At 48.7% G+C, this 19,397-nt stretch overlaps 1 protein-coding gene across 1 annotated transcript in view; it reads right to left on the minus strand.

Annotated features, from left to right (window-relative positions):
- CHAT (choline O-acetyltransferase) overlaps positions 1-19,397 on the minus strand; it is a 50,134-nt gene that overhangs the window by 23,015 nt on the left and 7,722 nt on the right. Inside the window, exons 5-7 of the mRNA XM_067708903.1 lie at positions 18,524-18,577; positions 14,601-14,781; positions 12,528-12,705 (exon numbers count right to left, since the gene is read on the minus strand). Coding sequence (XP_067565004.1) covers positions 12,528-12,705; positions 14,601-14,781; positions 18,524-18,577 — 413 coding nt within the window. The remainder of the gene's footprint in view (positions 1-12,527; positions 12,706-14,600; positions 14,782-18,523; positions 18,578-19,397) is intronic.

Below are 19,397 nucleotides of genomic sequence, written 5' to 3' on the forward strand. Positions count from 1 at the left end.
GGGGCTGAACTATCACCACTGCGTGCAGGTTGAGCAGGGCCCCGGAGCGCAGCACCAACCAACGGGAACTGGGTCCTAGCTCATTAGACAGAGTGAAATGGGAGCAGGACAGCAGAGCTGGGATGCCAGGTCGCCTTGCAAATGAACTCCCTGCATACAAGCAGCTGATCGGTCAAATGCTGACAAGTTTATCGTGTAAGGCAGAAAATGAACTACACCCAAACTCATTCACCATGACTCTGGCCCAAACGTAATGGAAACACGGGGCAGTGGGCTGGAGGCACACGGCAGGAGCCATTTGTCTTGTGACATCCTCATCGAGCACATGGAGGCTCGTTTAATGTGGTAAATCAATCTTCCTCAAGGAGCCCCTGCTTAATAGGTAGAAGTCGGAGTTGAGTAATAGGAGGAGCTGCCACCCACGCCTGGGGGGTTGACAGCTTCCGCGATGCAGAAATTCCAGAGGCCATGCGGCCTTGGAGGGCCCTGGAGCTTCTGTTAGAGGTTGAAAGCATCCAGACTGTGACTAAGGTGAGCAAAGATAAAATGAACACAGCACCTCTGCCTTTAGAGGGCTGCAGACCCCTCAGGTGTTGCTCCCCAACACATTCACCTGTGCACACGCACACACACAGATAGACACACAGCCCTCTGGGATCTATTCCCTGGGAATAGATAGTCTGGGAGATGGAGGCACTGGGTTCCTTCTCAGACACTTAGAGCTTCTAAATATTTGTCAATCACATCTGAGCATCTTTCCTCCGCAGATAAAGGAATCATAGCTCCTTTTGGGAGGGAAGTCTGCCATCACACCTCTCAAATTCTTCTCTACTCTATGGCTTATGGGGTGATCTTTATACTCCCAGCCCCTAGAGGCTATGAGGAGGCCAACAAAAAGTATGTCCAAGCTATATTCTATCTACAAGAAACTCACATCAAATATGATGATATAGGTTGGGTGAAAGGAGATGGAAGAGGACATACCCAGCAAATATTAATGAAAAGAAAGCAGGAGTGGCTATATTAATATCAGATTAAGTAAACTTCAGAGCAAAGAAAATTACAAGAGATGTCGAGGGATATTACATAAAAAAAAAAGGCCAATCTACCAAGAAGGCATAGCAATCCTAAATGTGTATCTACCAAACATACCTCAAAATATGTGAAGCAAAAGCTAACAGAACTGAAGGAAAAAATGACAAATCCACAGTGTATTGGAGACTTCAACACCCCTCTCGTGCTACTTGACAGAACAGCTACAGAAAGTCAGCAAGGATATAAAAGAAATTAACAACACCATCGATCAACAGGATCTATTGATAGAACACTTCACCCAACAACAGCAGAATGCACATTCTCTTCAAGTGCCCTTGGAATATATATGCCACAGTAGACCATATCCTAGGCCATAAAACACCCTCAACTAATTGAAAAGAATTGAAATCATACAAAATGTGTTCTCTGACCACTGGAATCAAGATTTTTAAAAACAGCAGAAAAATAAATGTTCCAAACATTTGGAAACTAAACAACACTCTTCCAAATAATCCATGGGTCAAAGAGGAAATCTTAAAGGAAATTAAAAAAAAAAAACATAGAAATAAATGAAAATAAAAATACACCATATCAAAATTTGTGAGACACAGCTAAAGCTTTGTTGAGAGGGAAATGTATAGCACAAATGCTGACATCAGAAAAGAGGAAAAGTCTCAAATGAATAATATAAGCTCTCAACTCAAAAACTTAGGGAAAAAAAGCAAAATAAATCCAAAACAAGGAGGAGGAAAGAAATAACAAAGAGCAGAAATCAATGATATTGAAAACAGGGGAAAAAAGAAAGAAAATCAATGAAAAGAAAGCTGTTTCTTTTCAAAAATCAATCAAATCTCTAGCAAGACTAATGAAGAAAAACAAAAGAGATAAAAGACATAATATCAGGGATTAAACAGGCACATCACTATGGATCTTGCAGATATCAAAAAGACAACTTTTCAGAAATACTATGAACAATTCTACAGAAATAAATTTGACAACTTAGATGAAATGGACCAATCCCTTAAAAAGTATAAACTACCACAATGCACCAAATCTGAAACAGACAATTTGGAGACCCTGTAATTATTAAGGAAATTGAATTTGTATGTTTAAAATTTCCCCTCCCCACCAAAATCTCCAAGCCCAGATGGTTCTAGAGAAGTCTACCAAACAGTTAGGGAAGAATTAACTTCAATCTACACAATTTCTTCCAGATAATATAAAAGGCGGGAACACTTCCCAATATTACCCTGACACCAAAACCAGATAAAACAGTACACCACTGCCACCACCCCCAAACACATGAAAAAAAACAACCAACTACAAGACAAATAACCCTCATGAGTATAGATACAAAGATAGTTAACGATATATCAGCAAATAGAATTAAGCAACATATAAAAAGAATTATACACTGTGACTAAGTGGGGCTTATTCCAGGGATGCAAACCTGGTTCAATATTTGAAAATCAATTGATGTAATCCACTTTATTAACAGACTACAGAAAAATCACATGATCATATCAATTGATGAAGTGTAAGTGACAAAATTCAACATCTTGTCATGATAAAATCTCAGAAAACTAGGAATAGAAGGTAATTTCCTTAACTTCATAAACAGCATCTACAAAAAAAGCCTATAGCTAACATCATACTTAAGGGTGAAAAGACTGCATGCTTTGCCCCTACGATGAGGAACAAGAAAGAATACCCATTCTTACCACTGCTATTCAACATAGTACTGGAAGTTCTGGCCAGCACAAAAAGGCAAGAAAAGGGAATAAAAAAGAAACATACAAGAAAGAAAAAACAACTGCCTATTTTCATACTACATGATTTGTCTATGTAGAAAATTATAAGGAATCTACAAAAAAAAAACCCACGTAGAACTAATAAGTGAGTTAGAAGTTCACAAGGAACAAGATAAACATACAAAAATCAATTGTATTTCTGCATACCAGTGACAAGGCAGGAACACCAAAATTAAAAATACAATGTGATTTAAATCATGCAAAACAAATGAAGTACTCCAGTGTAAATCTAACAAAACCATACAGGACTTGTATACTGAAACTACAAAACACTAATGCAAAACTTCAAAGATCTAAGTAAATGGAGAGACATACCGTATTCACACATTGGAACACTCAACAGGGTGAAGATGCCAATTCTCCCAAATTGATATACAAGCTTAACACAGCTCCCATCAAAATCTCAGAAGACTTTTTGTAGATATAGACAAGATTATTCTAAAATCTATGTGAAAAGGCAAAGGAACTAGAATAGCTAAAACAATTTTAAAAAACAATAAAGTTGGAGGAGTCAGTGTATCCAATTTAAAGACTTACCACATAGTTACATAGCCAAGAATGTGCGGTATTGGCAGAGAGATGAACACATAGATCAATGGAAGCAAACAGAAAACCCCAAAATAGACTAACACAAATATGTCCATTTGATTTTGACCAAGGTGCAAAAGTAATTCAGTGTAGGAAGAATGGCCTTTTCAACAAATATTATTGGAGTAATTGGACACTCATAGGCACCCCTCCTCAAAAAAGCTTGGATAAAAATCTCATATATTAATGCATATGTGTGGAATCTAGAAAAATGGTACAGATGAACTGGTTTGCAAGGCAGACATAGAGACACAGATGTAGTGAACAAACGTGTGGACACCAAGGGGGGAAAGCAGGGCGGGGGGGATAAACTGGGAGATTGGGATTGACATATATACACTAATATGTATAAAATAGATAACTAATAAGAACCTGCTGTACAGCACAGGGAACTCTACTTCGCTGTATAGGAGAAACTAGCACAGCACTGTAAAATAACTATACCCAAATAAAAAAAATATTTTTTAATCTCATATCTTATAAAAAAATTAATACAAAATGGATAGTCAACTTAAATGTAATATTATAAAACTTTTAGAAAAAAATAGGAGAAATTCATCTTTGGGATTTCAGGCTAGGCAAAGAATTCTTAGAGTTGATGTCAAATGTATGATCCATAAAAGAAAAAATTGATAAATTGGATTTCATCAAAACTAAAAACATTTCCTTAGTGAAACACCCTGTTAAGAAGATGAAAAGATAAGCTACATATTGGGAGAAAATATAAAGCCACATATCCAATAAAAGGCTAGCAAAGAATATAGAAACAATTCTTAGAACTCACAGTAAAAAGAAAACCCCCAAACCCCAAACCTGAACCCCAAACAATCCAATTAGAAAATGAGCAGAAGACATGAAATGATATTTCCCAAAAGATGAGCTCTAGAGGGAAATTAGCCATGAAAAGACATTCAACATCATTAGTCATAAGAAAAATGTAAATTATAACTATAGTAAGATCACTACACACCTATCAGAAGGGTAAAAAAAAAAAAAATAGTGACAATCCCAAATGCTGGTAAGGATGCAGAGAAACTGGATCACTTATACGTTGCTGATGGGAATGTAAAATGGTACAGTCACTCTGAAGAACATTTTAGCAGTTTCTTGAAAAATTAAGCATGCAAATATCATATGACCTAGCAATTTCATTCCTGAACATTTTTTTCTGAAATGAAAACTTATGATCACACAAAAACCTATACATATATGTTCATAGTAGCTTTATTTGTAATAGCCAAAAAGTAGAAACAACTCAGATATCCTTCGATGGTTATATCACCCATTGTGATATACCCATACTGTGGAATGCAGTATGAACTATTCACACATGCAATAACTTGGATGAATCTCCAGAGAATTATACTGAGTGAAAAAGCCAATCTCCGAAGGTTACATACTGCATGACTCCATTTATATGACATTCTTGAAACAACATCATAGAAATGAAGGATAGATTAGTGGTTGCTAGGGGTTAAGGAGGGATGGGGCTGGAAGGGAGGTGGGTATGGCTATAAAGGGAACAGAGGGATCCTTGTGGGGATGGACATGTTCTGTATCTTGACTGTATCAATGTCAATGTCCTGGTTGTGATATTGTAAGATTTGCAAGATGTTACCATTCGGGGGGAAAATGGTACAGGCGAGTTTATTTCTTACAACTGCATGTGCAATTATCTCCAAATAAGTTTAATTTAATTTTTTTTTTAAAGTCAGGAGCCAAGAATTTCTTTCCTCTGGGTTCTAGCCACCTTTCCCACAAAGGCAGATTTAAAGAGCTATCATACTTCCAGAATATAGGGGAGAGGTGGTGAGTGGAGAAGGTCAGGAGATACAAAAAGCCCCCAAAACCTCTTAGCTGCTTTGTAACCAAATATCATAGTGCTGGTCATGAAATGGACGGTGAGGGCCAGAGAGATGGCGCCCAGCGAGAAATGAAAGGGGACAGGTGTCTGGAGTGTGTGCACACAGAGCATGTGGTATGTGGGGAGCCTGGGGGAGGCAAAAGAGCACCCCAGAGTCAATAAGGGTTAGGGCTCCACACAAGGCCTATAGGCCATTCAGTCTGAGGCCGTGGGCCACTGTCACTGACTGCAAGGGCAGTGCCCATCAACAGGTGTCCATTTTCAGTTCACCGGATTTTTCCGGAGAGGCTGTGGGCTTGGGTAAAACATCCCCAGAGTGTTTCCCCCAATCTAATAAGAGTTATCCCTTAGCGATCACCCTGTGTGCCAGGCACCAGGCCACCAGCTTTGCATCCCCTTGGTCCTATCCACGGGTGGGGTTGCTATTTCCGCATCCTGGCCTAGGAAGCCAGGCTCCAGGGGACAGCAGTGAGGCACAGGTCAAGCTCAGGCCTCTTGCCTGGATGCTCTCATCCATAAAAGCCTTCATGCTTCCACTGTGGGAGGGAGGGGTTGGCCCCAAGAAACAGCATTCAGCCTCAAGAGACCAGGAGGTATTTCTGGGCCAGTTAAATCAGACATGCTGTGATTGCTAATGTGCAATTGTTTTTCAAATCAGCAGACTTGCCTATCTCTGGATGACAATATTTAAAGAGCGAAATGCCCCATCCTGAGCGGTTCTTGTAAACCACGACCGAGGAGGCCTTCTGCAGACACAGCTACCTTCTGTCAGCTCCCTCCTTGAAAGCAGTGGCTCAGCTCTAATTGGCTGCTGGGGATAAATATTTACGGGACTGCGTAAATGGCGGCATATGCCTCCGGAGTCTGCTTGCAGGTTCTCCACGGCAGCACCCAGGCAAGCCAGCGGGCTGCGGTGGGTGAGTGGGGTGGAGGTGTCTCCAGCTGGCTATCCTTTTCCTACAAATTGACAAGCACTGTAGTCTTGCAGACTCAGGGCTGGATGTCTAATTAAATTTCCAGACCAGGATAACGGTGTTGGCTCCTCCTGGCTTCGGGAAGGCCATAGCTTCGCGTTGGGCGGGGTGGGAGGTACTGAGAGAATGTGCTGGGGAGACAGATGTTCCTTATTCAGTCCTGGCTCCACCGCCCACCACCTGTAAGGGTGGGGACTCCCTCAAACTGTGGGAGACAGCCTCCTCTACTCTGTGGGGATGAAACTCTCGCCTCATAGGCTATTATGAAGACTGATGGCAACAAGGGACAGAAAGCGCCCAGGACAGGGCTCAGCACCAAGGGGAACCTCCATGCACAGTAGCCGCTGATATCCGAATAAGTGGGTCCCAACCTGCGCTACACCTGAGGGTGCTTTAAGAGTACAAATCCCTTGGCCTCACTCCAGTCCCACTGGAAAATCACCAGCACCCAGGAATCTGGGTTTTCGGGGTTCTTTTTAGGAGCTCTCTAGATGATCCTTATACTGTCAGCTAGCCCCAGTCCCACCCACCTCAACCCACCTGGGTTTACCTCTAGTCCCACTTGACACAGGAAAGCCTCCTGGGCTCTGACATGCAGAGGGGTGAGGCCTCCAGACGCCCGCAGGACTCCTGATGGAGACCCTCATTTGGTTTTATCCTGTCCACTCTTGCCCTCACGATTCTGCTTATTCTGGTCTCCCCAGCAAGTTGGTAGGCCTCAGGGGCAGTAACGGTACCAGCAGGTCTTGTAGCCCTTGGCCTCCCCGGAGGGCACTCCATGTGGGCTGTGCCCCACTGGCAGTTACTGGACCTCCATGAGCTCCACCCTCTTGATGTCATGGCAGAGGGTCAGGGGCTGGGCAGCCTGCGGGTTCACAGAGGCAGCCATCCTGGTTGGGGGATCAAGGAACCATCTCTGGAAAGAGAGTGGGTTGATGAAATCAACTGCCCCTCTGGGTCTCAGCGGACCCTGTGAGAATTCAGGGGTGGATTTTGTCTGAGTTCAGGCTCCTTGGTCCAGGCCTCCATCAGGACGAGCGGAGCTCAGCATGGCTAAAGCCTCCTGCTGGACAGTGCCAGCCTGGGCCCAGTGCCCACGGACTGGGTCTCTGCCTGGGTCCCAGGAAGGGAGGTGGAGCCCTTGGGACTTCAGCTGAGATACCCCGGAAAGCTCAACCCATTTCACAGAATTAACTGTGGTTTTACTGTGAGCCAGAAAGACCCCCAAGCCTCACAACCACAGCCAGCAGCTGCTCCTGGAACCAGGAGAGAGGCTTCCCCGAGGTTAGGGTTTTGGGAGCATCATTTGCAACAATGACCACCATCCCCTGCTGTTCCAGTGTCCCCTGTGTGGACACAGCCCTCCCCCCTCCCCCTCTCCTCCTTCCTGGACTCTTCACGGTGACTGATTGGCTATTCCCTGTGTTGTTAACCTCTTCTGAAAGTGTTCTATTCACCTTCTGCCTCAACTGGAGGGTGGCCCCCTGAGGGCCCACCTCCCTGAACCCCCTCCTAAGAGACTGTTGTGTCCCCTCGCACTCATCAGGGGGCCAGGTTGGTAGGGGGCTTCCCCTTCTCTGTTCCTGCTCCTAAATGACTCCTCCTCCCTTTCCCTTTGGAGCTGCAGCTGTTGGGCGTTCACCCCTCCCATCACACCCTCCTCCTTGCTGCTGGGCTCCACTGACTTCTTCACAGTGCCCGGCCATGATGACCTGGGCTCCTGGCTCAGCTTCTTCCTCCCCATCAGCACTCTGGCTGTCCTTCCGGTAGCTTGGACATCCCCGTGTGTGTGACCTGGCTGGCATACTCCTCTCTCAGCCCCTTGACTTCTCACTTTTGACAGTCTAACCTCAGTACCTACTCCCACCATCACATCTGGGGATGTACCTCTACCAGGAGCCAACCCCCTCTGAAGCCTAGTTCAAGCATGCCGCACCCTGACCACACTCTTGACTCCTGCTTCACACTCTCTTACCTCCCACTGAAACATGTCTCACCTCTCTGACACCCCCAAAACTCTTGGGCTCCACTGTCTATTTCAATCCACCACACACCCCTGTCTTTCACTTCCGTCCTGTGATGGGCTGAACTATGTCCCCCCAAAATTCCCAAGTTGAAGTCCTAACCCCCTCTACCTCAGAATGGGACCGTATTTGGAGATGGGGATCTTTACAGAGGTAATTAAATTAAAATGAGGTCACCAGGGTGGGGCCCTAGTCCAACATGACTGGTGTCCTTATAAGAAGAGGAGATGAGAACACAGACATCCACACACACAGAGGGAAGACGATGTGAAGACACAGGGAGAAGATGGCCATCCATGAGCCAAGGAGAGAGGCCTCAGAAGAAACCAACTCTGTTGACATCTTGATCTTGGACTTCTAGCCTCCTGAAGTGGGGGAAGATAAATGGCTGTTGTCTAAGCCCCCCAGTGTGTCGTACGCTGTTATGGCAGCCTGAGCAGACTAACGAATCTCCTTACTCAGTTCAGATTCCAACATTATAGTCATTCCCCTGCCACACCTGCCCCCCACTCCCTCCGTTATGCTCACCAACCTTGGATGAACCCAGCAACCCACCTTCTCCTCTCCTGAACCTCAGGACCTGAGCACTATGGGGGGGGAATGCAAAACAATGCTAATTAATTTCTTCTAAAATGTATGACCCCAAGCCCTCAAATACAGCTCGACATAGTCCATGAATCTTAGCAAGTTTCCTGAGTAGGCTGTCTTTTCCACTTTGCAAGAGGCTATTCCATGTATTCTCTTCTGCCTCCAGGGTCCCACCCTCGCCTCTCTTGGTGCATAGCCGTGGCTCTGCGGATCTGAAGCCAGACGCCTCTAGTGAGGAACCTCCTCTTATTCCTGCCACCACAGCCACATCCCCGTGGACCTCGGACCCAGCTCCTGTTTTCCCTGTACCAGTCAAAGGCCTCTGATTCTCTGGGTTCCATTTCCTTTTGCCTTTGCAAGAATTCCACCCCTCTGTTTGTCTCCTCTCTCCTCATTAACAATTTCACTTCCTGGATTACTTCCATGCACTTGCCTCTCCTACTAAAAACACTGCCCTTGAGCCCCATCCTCTTCTCACCACTCCCATTTTCCTGCTCCTTCTAGTACCAAAGTGTCTGAAAAGAACCACCCACCCTTCAAGATACTACTCAGTGACTGTCTCATCAACAATTCCCTCCTGCTATTGGATGGCTTCCATCAGCATACAACAATTCACCCTTCCTAGCACTCTAGTCTGACTTTGGTGAAGGTCACGGATGACTTAGGGTTGCTAAGCCCAGGGTTTCCTCTCTGTCTTGCTCTTCCGTGAGCTCTCAGCAGCATCCCACGTGGTCAGCGGCTCTCTCCTTCCCTCTTGGATTTTCGTGACTCATCTCCTGGTTTCCTCTTGACTTCACAGGCTGCTCTTTTGCAATCCCCTTTGCATCTTTCTCTACCTGACCTCCAAGGCCCCATTCTTCTGTTTCCAGATGATCTCATCCAAGTCCGTGACTTTAAATATCACTTCTGTGCTGATGGCTCTCAAATTTATATCTCTGTACCGACCTCTCCCTTGAGCACCAGACACATAGATCCAACTTGACTCAAGGCGTCTCAGCCCAAACATACTTGGAAAGGACTTCTCCATTCTGTTGCCACTTCCCTCACCTGGTTCTCATCTCAGTGAATGGTACCACCGTCTACTCAGTTGCTCACATCAAAAACCTAGGACACTTGCTCATTCCTCTTTTCCTTATTGTCACTTCTAGTTTGAAACATATCTAGACCCCATCTGTGTCTTTCCATCTTCACTCTCCACTCTAGCCCAAGCTGCCTTAATCTTTCATTTTTACACCAAAATTGTATCCAAGTGGTTTCCCTGTTTTCCTTCCATGGGAAGGGGCGCTCCAGAGAGGAGAGTTCTGTGAAAGATTGGCCTCCCGCTGTGCAGATGACACAGTCAGTGCTAACTGGATTAATTAGATTTCCAAAGGGAAGGCGTGTTTGCGCCCCCTCCTTTCTGCGGTGCTTCCTTTAGAAACAGCACTTCCATCCAGAAAGCCAGATCAAGTGCCATTAACAAATTAATTCCGATTAGCGCACCCAAGCACTCAAAGCCCAAGGCAGTCCCGGCCAGTTCTGCAGAGAGATGGCTTGGGCCTGGCCTGCTAATAAAGTGGGAACCGTACTGGAAGCAGAGGCGATTCTTTTGATGCCTGTCTCTTTCCCTGGAGGGGAGAAGAGTGGGATTTGATTACACCATGGTCTGCTGAGGGAATCAACTCACTTTCAAATCATAAGTTATTAATTCCCCCACTTGGCAGTGAGTTCGGTGAGAACAGGGTCAACTCTTACACCTCCCTGTGACCCATGCAGCCTCCGATCTAAGACCAAACACTTTAAAGTGCCCAAGAATCGAATGAAAGAAAAATTCATTGGTAAGTGGGAAATAAGTCTGGGGCCCAGTATCCTTAGTAGTCCTTCATTCTTTTTGTTTTTGTTTTTGTTATTTTGCGGTACGTGGGCCTCTCACTACTGTGGCCTCTCCCGTTGCGGAGCACAGGCTCCGGACGCGCAGGCGCAACGGCCATGGCTCACAGGCCCAGCCGCTCCGCGGCATGTGGGATCCTCCCGGAGAGGGGCACGAACCCATGTCCCCTGCATCGGCAGGCGACTCTCAACCACTGCGCCACCATGAAAGCCCAGTCCTTCATTCTTTTATTTAACAAATATAACTGGGGACCAGCTGTGTTTGGGACAGCAGATTCAGCAGTTAAACCAGGTAAGGCCCCTGTTCTCCTGGACCTTATAGACTTGGGGGGTGGGGCAGGACAGATAATCAGCACGAATCAAACAAATGAAAAGCTGACTTCAGAGGGTGAGAAATGCAATCAAGATGAGAAAACAGGACAAGGGGACAGAGTGAGCTGGGGAGAGCTGGGGGATACTCAAGGAGGGGCTAGGGTGGGGCACCTGAGCTGAGTTTGGGATGGTGCAAGGAGCCAGCCAGCCCTGGGGGAAGAACTTTCTAGGGAGAGGGAGGTGCCTGTGGCCATACATCCAAGCCCCACCACTTTCTCATTCTCTCAGTACATTTAGCATGGCCACCTTTGCCAGCCAGACTGCTCTCCTCATGGTACTGGCAGGTCAGACATGGCCCTGCTGGGCGGTCGACTTTGCCTGCAGTTGGTGTACTTGCCTGGACACTGTCCCTTCCTCCTGCCCCTCTCACTCATGTCAAGGGCTTTGCTCAATTCCCACCTCTTCCTACAAAGTCCTTCAAAAGCCTCCCAATTAGAAGGGCTCCCTCCCCTCTCTGAGGTCCTGGAGCATTTACTGGGCACCTGCTGGCTCTACTGCCTTACATGGGTAGACACTGCGTTACTATGTACTTATATCTGCTCCCTCATCTGTCATCCCTTCCCCGATTCCTCTCGAAGGGGCTGCTCAGGGCCAGGGGTTCATCCTTTCTGTCCCTTGCCCTCCCTAGGCCTATCCCAGGTCCTCAGCTTACAGACACTCAGGGAGTCCGAATGGTCACCTGGCCGCATCAAAACCTGAGGGGCAGACAGAGGCTCACAGAAGCGTCACCCCTCATCTGGGACTCTCTAACGTAGACAAGAAAGGAAGGCTCTCCATCCGGTTTCTGGGAATAGGGCTCGCTTTGGGTTTGAAAAGTCGTTTCCAGAAGGATGATCTGAAAATTTTAAGGCTCTTCCTGGATTTCTGATGGGAACGCTCAGAAACTTTCATAAGAGCAGCAGCCTGAAGGATAAGGTCAGCTTGAAGGTGAAGAGTTCCAGGACCGTGAAATCACAGGAAGGAGGCAGCCAACCACCCTCCCAGAGGTGGGCTCCATCCCAGATCCCCACCTGACAGCTCTCCCAGTGACTCAGACTCTTGAAATGAGTACCATCCCTGCCCACCAGTAAAACACAACTGCTTCATTGCAGCTGGCCTTCATCCAGCTCATAACCTTCCCTCCCTCAATATTCCTGGACATCCTCAGATTCCAGGGCTAGTCAGCCTCACCCAGAAAGCTAGCACGCTGTCAGATGAATCACAAGGGCACAAAATGTGCCTTCAGTTTCAAGGCACCTCGGCTGGCAGTAGGACATGCCATCGGTCCTGGGCTGGAGGGAGGCCTGAGCTCCCCGTGCTATGGTAAATGAGGATGAGGCATGGCGCCCGACCCTGGAGGGAGGGGAGCCGATGGGTGTGAGGATGAGATGAGCGTGGAGACGCACTGGGCACTGCTGCTAACCTTTCACGAGGACTGTCCTGGCCTCAGCCCACTCGCTCCTCCCGTCTGACGTCAGCAGGCCGATTGGAGGTAAGCGTTCATCCTCGTTGGAAGCCATTCTGACTATCTTTCTCAACTGAGTGAACAGATCCCCCTCACTGAGACGGCGGAAATTAATCACAACATCCAAGACAAAGAACTGTGGGGGAAACAGGTCAAAGACGTCACTCAGGGCGGTCAGCCCAAGGCGTCGGGCCCTCCCTGAGCCTCCGCGTGGGGGCAGGGCGGGGATGCTCGGGCCCCTGGTTCCCAAGGTATGTGATGGTTCTGAAGAGTCATAATGTGGGGACCAGCCCAACACTGCTGACTGTGCTGGACTCCAAACTGCCCCAAATCAAAGAAGGTCAGATTAAACTTACTGAAGAAAGCTTGTTTCTGTAGTTCCTAGATTACATAAAACCATTATGTTTGTGGGGAATTGAGTAGAAACGGATACAACTGCTGTTGGAGGGCTGTGTCAATCAAAACTGAAAATGTGCATGCCCTATAATCCAGCAGTTGTTCTTATAAATACATACTCTAGCCTAAGGCTTAGAGAAACGTATACTCTTGTGCCCGGAAAGACATATAAAGGAATGTGCATATCAGCCTGTTTGCAACAGGAAAGCGGTACAGAGAGCCCAAATGTCCTCCAGCAGGGGAATGGTTAAGTAAATTGTGGTGTACTCATCCAGTGCATGACTATCCAGCAGTTAAAGGGAACGAACTAGCTCTAGGTACAGCTACGGGGATAGATCTCAAACACACTGGTGAGTGGAGAAAAAAGCAAGTCAGCGAATAATATGCAGAGGAAGGTTAAAATGGAGACACAACACACAAAATGCTCTACGCGTACGTGTACACAGATACATGTGCACCTGCGTGTGCTCTGTGTGTAAGGCTTGTGAGCTGTCGTTCAGCAGTTTTGAAGCTAGAGCCTCGGGCATTGTAAAGGGTTTTATTCCCAGCCCCAGGTCAAGAACGCTTGTTAGCTGGTTGACGTGAGTGCCTGGTCCCACACGCTGGACAGCATACAGGTGGCCTGGCTCAGGGTGGGAGCCTGAGAGCGTTTCTGGAAGGGGTGGACGCTAGGGTGCGTGGGCGCTGGGAAATTCTGGGTTTGACTTTTGAACGAAGATGGAGAAAGGTCCTCGTTTTGTGGCCGGCCAGGCGTCAGGTGGGCTTCGAACCTGGGAACGGCCACCCTCCGATGGCAGACTTTAGGGCTCCCGGCTTAGACTGAAAATGTCAGATAAGCCCAAGAAGAAAACACTGTAGAACATACCAGGGGAGTCCCCAGGGTGGGTGTCACACTTGGGTTTTGACAGAAAACAAAACAGCTTTTAGTCAGATGGAATATTTATGTGGAGCCTCAATATATAGAATATACTGTCTGTTGTCAGAAGTCCTCGTGCTCGCCCTGTCCCCTGGGCCCCCATGGACTCTTTTTTGTTCCCTGGAACCCAGTCTGAGGACCTTGTGGGCTTGTGACACTGGCAGACCTAGGAGGACTTCTCACCCTTGGACAAGCCACTTAACCTAAGTCTCGTTTCCTCATCTGTCAAATGGAGATTCCAAGGTCCCCTCTGCAGGGCCATCATAGTATCAGATGGGATGAACGGAAGTGCCAAGCCTATGGTCTGGACATGGAAGTCCTGACAGTCAGTCTGTAAGCTGTCTGTCTGTCTGTATGTGGTCTCCAGGAAGGCCACAGCCTGGGTGACTGCATGTGGAAGGGCTAAGGACATGCTGGGTCTCATTAACGACTCTCAGTCCGTCCAGGCGGTTCTTTGAACCTGACCTGGCTGGTCAGGACTGAAATGGGAACCCACTGAAGGCATTCTCAATTGATGACTCTCCTCGTTCTTAAAATCCTACCAGCGGAGAGAAATGGGACTGACCAGGACTCAAGACACCCCACTTTGGGGCCACCCTGCCCCAGCTCACCGTGTGACTCCGGGAGGGGGTGGAACACCCTTGGAGAAGCAGGAATGGATGAACACACGTGCACCCCTCCCCAAGCCTGAGAGGCTGCAGCAGCAAGGGGCCGCCTACCTGGTCGCAGCAGGCCACGATGACGTGCTCAGGCTCTGGCATGACACTGCTCTTCTGGGCCACCAGCGTGTCCTGGGTGTGGCCAGGGAGCCGGTAGGAGGAGAAGAGCCCGTAGTACTGCTTCATACAGAGCTGCTGCCCTGACAGCTGGCCCTTGGCACAGTCAGTGGGGATGGAGTGGCTGGAGGGGAGGGAGGGGAGGGAGGCAGGGAATCAGAGTTGATTCTACTCTAACCTGATTAGGCAAAGTGGAGCAGAAACACCAGAACTGCATGACGATGGCTGTCAAAGAGCTCGATTTGCCACTTTCTAAAGCAGTGGAGTGCCCCGTGGAGCCCCTCGGGGTGTTCTCCGGCCTCCATTAGTCTGCCTTGCCCCGGCCTCATGCTGCATATGCACAGGTGCGGATCTGGCCATCTCAGCCCTCTGGGCCTTTGCTTCTGCTGCTCTGCTTGGCACACTTTCACCCTCACTCCTGCTCTCAACTAATGTATTTAGAAAACTTCCTCTACTCTTTTTTTTTTTTTTTTGCGGTACACGGGCCTCTCACTGTTGTGGCCTCTCCCGTTGCGGAGCACAGGCTCCAGACGCGCAGGCTCAGTGGCCATGGCTCACGGGCCCAGCCGCTCCGCGGCATGTGGGATCTTCCCGGACCGGGGCACGAACCCGCGTCCCCTGCATCGGCAGGCGGACTCTCAACCGCTGCGCCACCTGGGAAGCCCCCCTCTACTCTTTTTAGAGCCTACTCCTTCATCACCTCTTCTAGAAACCTCCTCTGAGTTCAAGGTGGAAAGTTCTCTTTCTCCTGTGGTCTCAGCGTGTCTCGTGTACTTTCTTCCCTCCTTTTTTCTCCTCCTCCTTCCCTCTCACTTTCTCTCTTGCCCTGTCTTCCCTCCTTCTGTCTCCTCCTCCTCTCCCCCTTCTGCCTTCCCTTCCTTTTCCTCTTCCTCTTCCTCCTTTTTCTTCTCTCTCTTTCTGTCTCTTTCTCTCCTCCCTCCTTCCCTTCCTTCCTTCTTTCCTTTCTTCCTTCCCTCCTTCCTCCTTCCTTCCTTCCACCCCTTCAGCCAACAAATGTGACTGAGCACTCGCCGGGGCCAGGCACCAGCATCTGGGCATATAGCTGCAAACAAGACCTGAGTTTCCTGTTCTAATGGGGCGCAGGTCTGGGGTACGTAGTGGGGCAAAGACAGCAAGCAGGTAGTGAGACAGGGTGATGAGACAGTGACTGCTGGGGCAGAAGGAGCGACCAGGGACAGCCTCACTGTGGACCAGACCTGTGAGCTGAGCCCTGAGGGTAAGAAGCAGGCAGGAGGTGTGCTGGGTGGAGTGTCCCACGGCCCTGCTGCTCCGACTGTGGGTGTCGAACTGAACTGTAACAACCAGCTCACGACAGGGTGAGTGTGGGACTCCAGAAGCTTTCAGAAACTTGTAACAGGCTGACAGAGGACGTTTGTGTGTGTTGAATCTAACGATAAAACAAATGGTGTCGTATTTTGTACCTTTGGGCCATTTTTCTGCTAATTCATTTCTGCGGTGTTTTACAAACACTTTACTAAATTAAAAGAATATATTGGTCCTTCACCATAGATCATTTGAGGAACACTCGTCCAAGGTGAAAGGAAGCCAGTGCATTGAAACTGAGTAAAGAGGTGGGGAGACTTGTGAGTCTCCTTGGCAGTGGAAAGGTGGTACCGTTTCATTCTTGGGGCAGTGAAAGCCCCAGAAGGTGAGAGCTTTCAGGGGCAGGATTTGATCTGTTTTGCTTCTGTAATGGCCCTGGTTCTGTGTGGAGAATGGGTGGAAGTGGGTCAAAGGAAGAACCAGGAAGGAGGCTGTGGGCTGCTGGGAAGGTGATGGGCCTGGGGAGGGTGGTGGGAGGAGGGGAAGGGAGGCATGGGAATGGGTTCTGGAGGGAGAGTGATGCACCTGCACTTGGACTAGATGAGCAGGCGAGGGAGAAAGACACCTCAGGTGATTTCTAGGGTCCTGGATTCACCACTAGGGGTGTGTGGTGCATTTACTGAGATGGCAGGACAAGGTAAGGGTCCAGCTGGGGTGTGGGGAGGGACCCCAAGGGCCCACTGGGGATGACTCAGCTTGCAATGACCGGGAGGTGCCCTGGTGGGGATGTCAGGGGGTCAGATATTGGAGTGTGGGGCTCATGGGGACCGACACAGCTGTATTCTGTGCTGTTGAGGTGTCTGTCTTGCCAAACGGTCTGAGAACATTTCGAAGACAGGAATGGGGCCTTATTTCCCTTCACCTTCCCAACATCAATTTGCAAAGTGAGCAAATGAATAAATGAGTAAATGGAGCGTCTAAAACAGGCGCTTGGGCAATGGCATAAATTTCCAGCCTTATGACATTTACGGTGATCAGATGTGGGAACCTTCACTTGGATATGTACAGGTATGCATGTCTGTGTGAGTGTGCCCACATGCATGCGCACAAGCGCACTCACACACACGTGGGAGTCTGGGGTCTAGACTGTCAGCGATGGAAGGGTACAAGGTCGTGGGTGGTGCCCTTCCTCCTCTGCTGTCCAGCTGGACAAGGTAAGGGATGAAGCTCTCTGAAATCAGAGAGTTGAGTGTCAGTAGCACTGAGTTCTGGGGGATGGCAGAGCTCTCCCAGCGAGGAAGAGAGACACCAAAAAAACACCACGAGTAACAGTAGCCGGAAGGTCTGGTGACCCAGCGAGGGAATGGTACGGAGAGGAGTGAGCAGACAGAAGTCTAGGAGCGTTTGGTTCAGAAATGCATGAAGAGCCTGCTGTGTGCCTAACTTAGGGCTGAAAGCTTTGAAGGCATCATCTCATAGGACAGTTGCAGCAGCCCCAAGAGGCTGCTACTATTATTATTTCCATTTGACAGACAGGGGTATATAGCTAGGAGTGATTACTCACCCAAGATCGACACGTCCTGTGTTGTGGGTGTCAGAATTCAGACTCAGGTCTGCTGACCCCAGGGCCCAAGCCCTGAGCTACTCTGCACTTTGGGTCTGGGGGCCTGCCCCCTCCTCTCCAGAGGAAACAGCCCTACCCTGGAGGGGCTGTAGGTCTAAGCCTCTCCCACAAGTCTGGGTAAGACTCAGTTGGATCAAGTTAAAGAGAAAGTGAAGTTTGCCCCTGTGCCTTCCTCACTCTGCCACCTCCTGGTTGTGTGACCACGGACAAGACCCTTAACCTCTCTGAGCCTCAGCTTCCCCGTCTGTGCAATGGACATTGCTTTGGACCCTTCTTTCTTTCCAGCATCTGATGCCCTTATATTTCCTGCCTCTGGGGACTCTGAGACCCTCTCATGGGGTCCCCCACGCCCTCTCACTCCCTCTGCTGCTCCTGGGCACCTGGTGCTTGGCTGGAAAAGGGACTTTCCTCCTAAAATCAGTGATGATCCACTGTGCTTATGCAGCTCTCTCCATCTGTCAGGACACCTTTGGGTCCACTGAGTCAGCTCACCCATTTCTCAAGTTTGATAGGGTTGAGGAAACAGGCTCAGAGTGGGGAGCCCATTCCTTTCACGTAGTGAGTAACAAGGCTGAACTCACCATCACCGCGCTCCAACAACTTTTCCTTCCCCACCTTTTGATATGCTCTCTATATTCCTGACACGCTGAATCATGGCATGTGTATATATAAGACGTATGGAGGGAGGGGGGCATTTTAAAGAGATCAAGGAGGGATCGTGCTTACCCCGGGCACAGTAACCATGAATGGCTAGGCCAGCTGGGGTAAAGGTCATTCTGATGCTCAGGAAGTTCAAGGGGGCTGTTTGCTCTGTGATGGGAGCCCAGAACACAGAGCTGGAAAAAGGCAAGTTCTCTGCCCTCTGGGAGCTCCTTGGCTAGTGTGGTAGGGAGACAGATGGGTCAACAGACTGTGCCAGAACAGGGTACTACCCTTCTCAGGCTGGGCTCTGTCCTACCTGTCCAGCAGGGCCTTGTAGCTGAGCACACCGGAGATGAGGTTGGCTGCAAACCTGCAGAGAGAGATGAGGCCTTAGTATTTCCTCTCCAGGGCCCAGGCTCCCTCCCTCGCTCCATCCTTCAGCTCCCTCCCTCCCTCCATCCTTCAGCTCCCTTCCTCCCTCCCTCCCTTCTTCCTTCATTCCTTCTTACTTCTCTCTCCACCTCCCTCTGCCCCTCCCTCCCACCTCCACTCAGTCTCTCCCAAACTCATGGACCACCCACCAGATGTCTGGCCTTGATGGTACACTAATCAGGTGGGGTTCCTGCTGCCCCGCCCCTACCCCCATGCTGTTGGTCCTTCACAAACCTTTGGATTAAAAATGGTCCTGAGAAGAGAACTGGGTGGGAGGAGAGGAAACTGGAAGGTGACTGAAGAGGAGGAGGAGGAGGGAGAGGAAGCCAGGAGAGGCCACAGAGCAGGCAAGAGGGGGTTGGACGGTGAGGGATGGGGTTCTTCCAGGTGAAGGCCTGTGCTGGGGCTGGACTGGGCCAAAACCCTGGGGTTCTGGGAAATCCAATCTCCTGGGGAAAGTCAGTCATTTGGTCCCCTTAATGCTAATGAAAAGGAAAGTGGGTGCTGGCGTGGGGAAAAAAGGCACCAGACAACCTTACCACGGGCCCCTGTCATCTTTTTTTTTTTTTAATCTTTATTAGAGTATAATTGCTTTACAATGGTGTGTTAGTTTCTGCTTTATAACAAAGTGAATCAGTTATACATATACATATGTTCCCATATCTCTTCCCTCTTACGTCTCCCTCCCTCCCACCGTCCCTATCCCACCCCTCTAGGTGGACACAAAGCACCGAGCTGATCTCCCTGTGCTATGCAGC

Source organism: Pseudorca crassidens, chromosome 16, assembly GCF_039906515.1.
Source record: "Pseudorca crassidens isolate mPseCra1 chromosome 16, mPseCra1.hap1, whole genome shotgun sequence".
NCBI lineage: Eukaryota > Metazoa > Chordata > Mammalia > Artiodactyla > Delphinidae > Pseudorca > Pseudorca crassidens.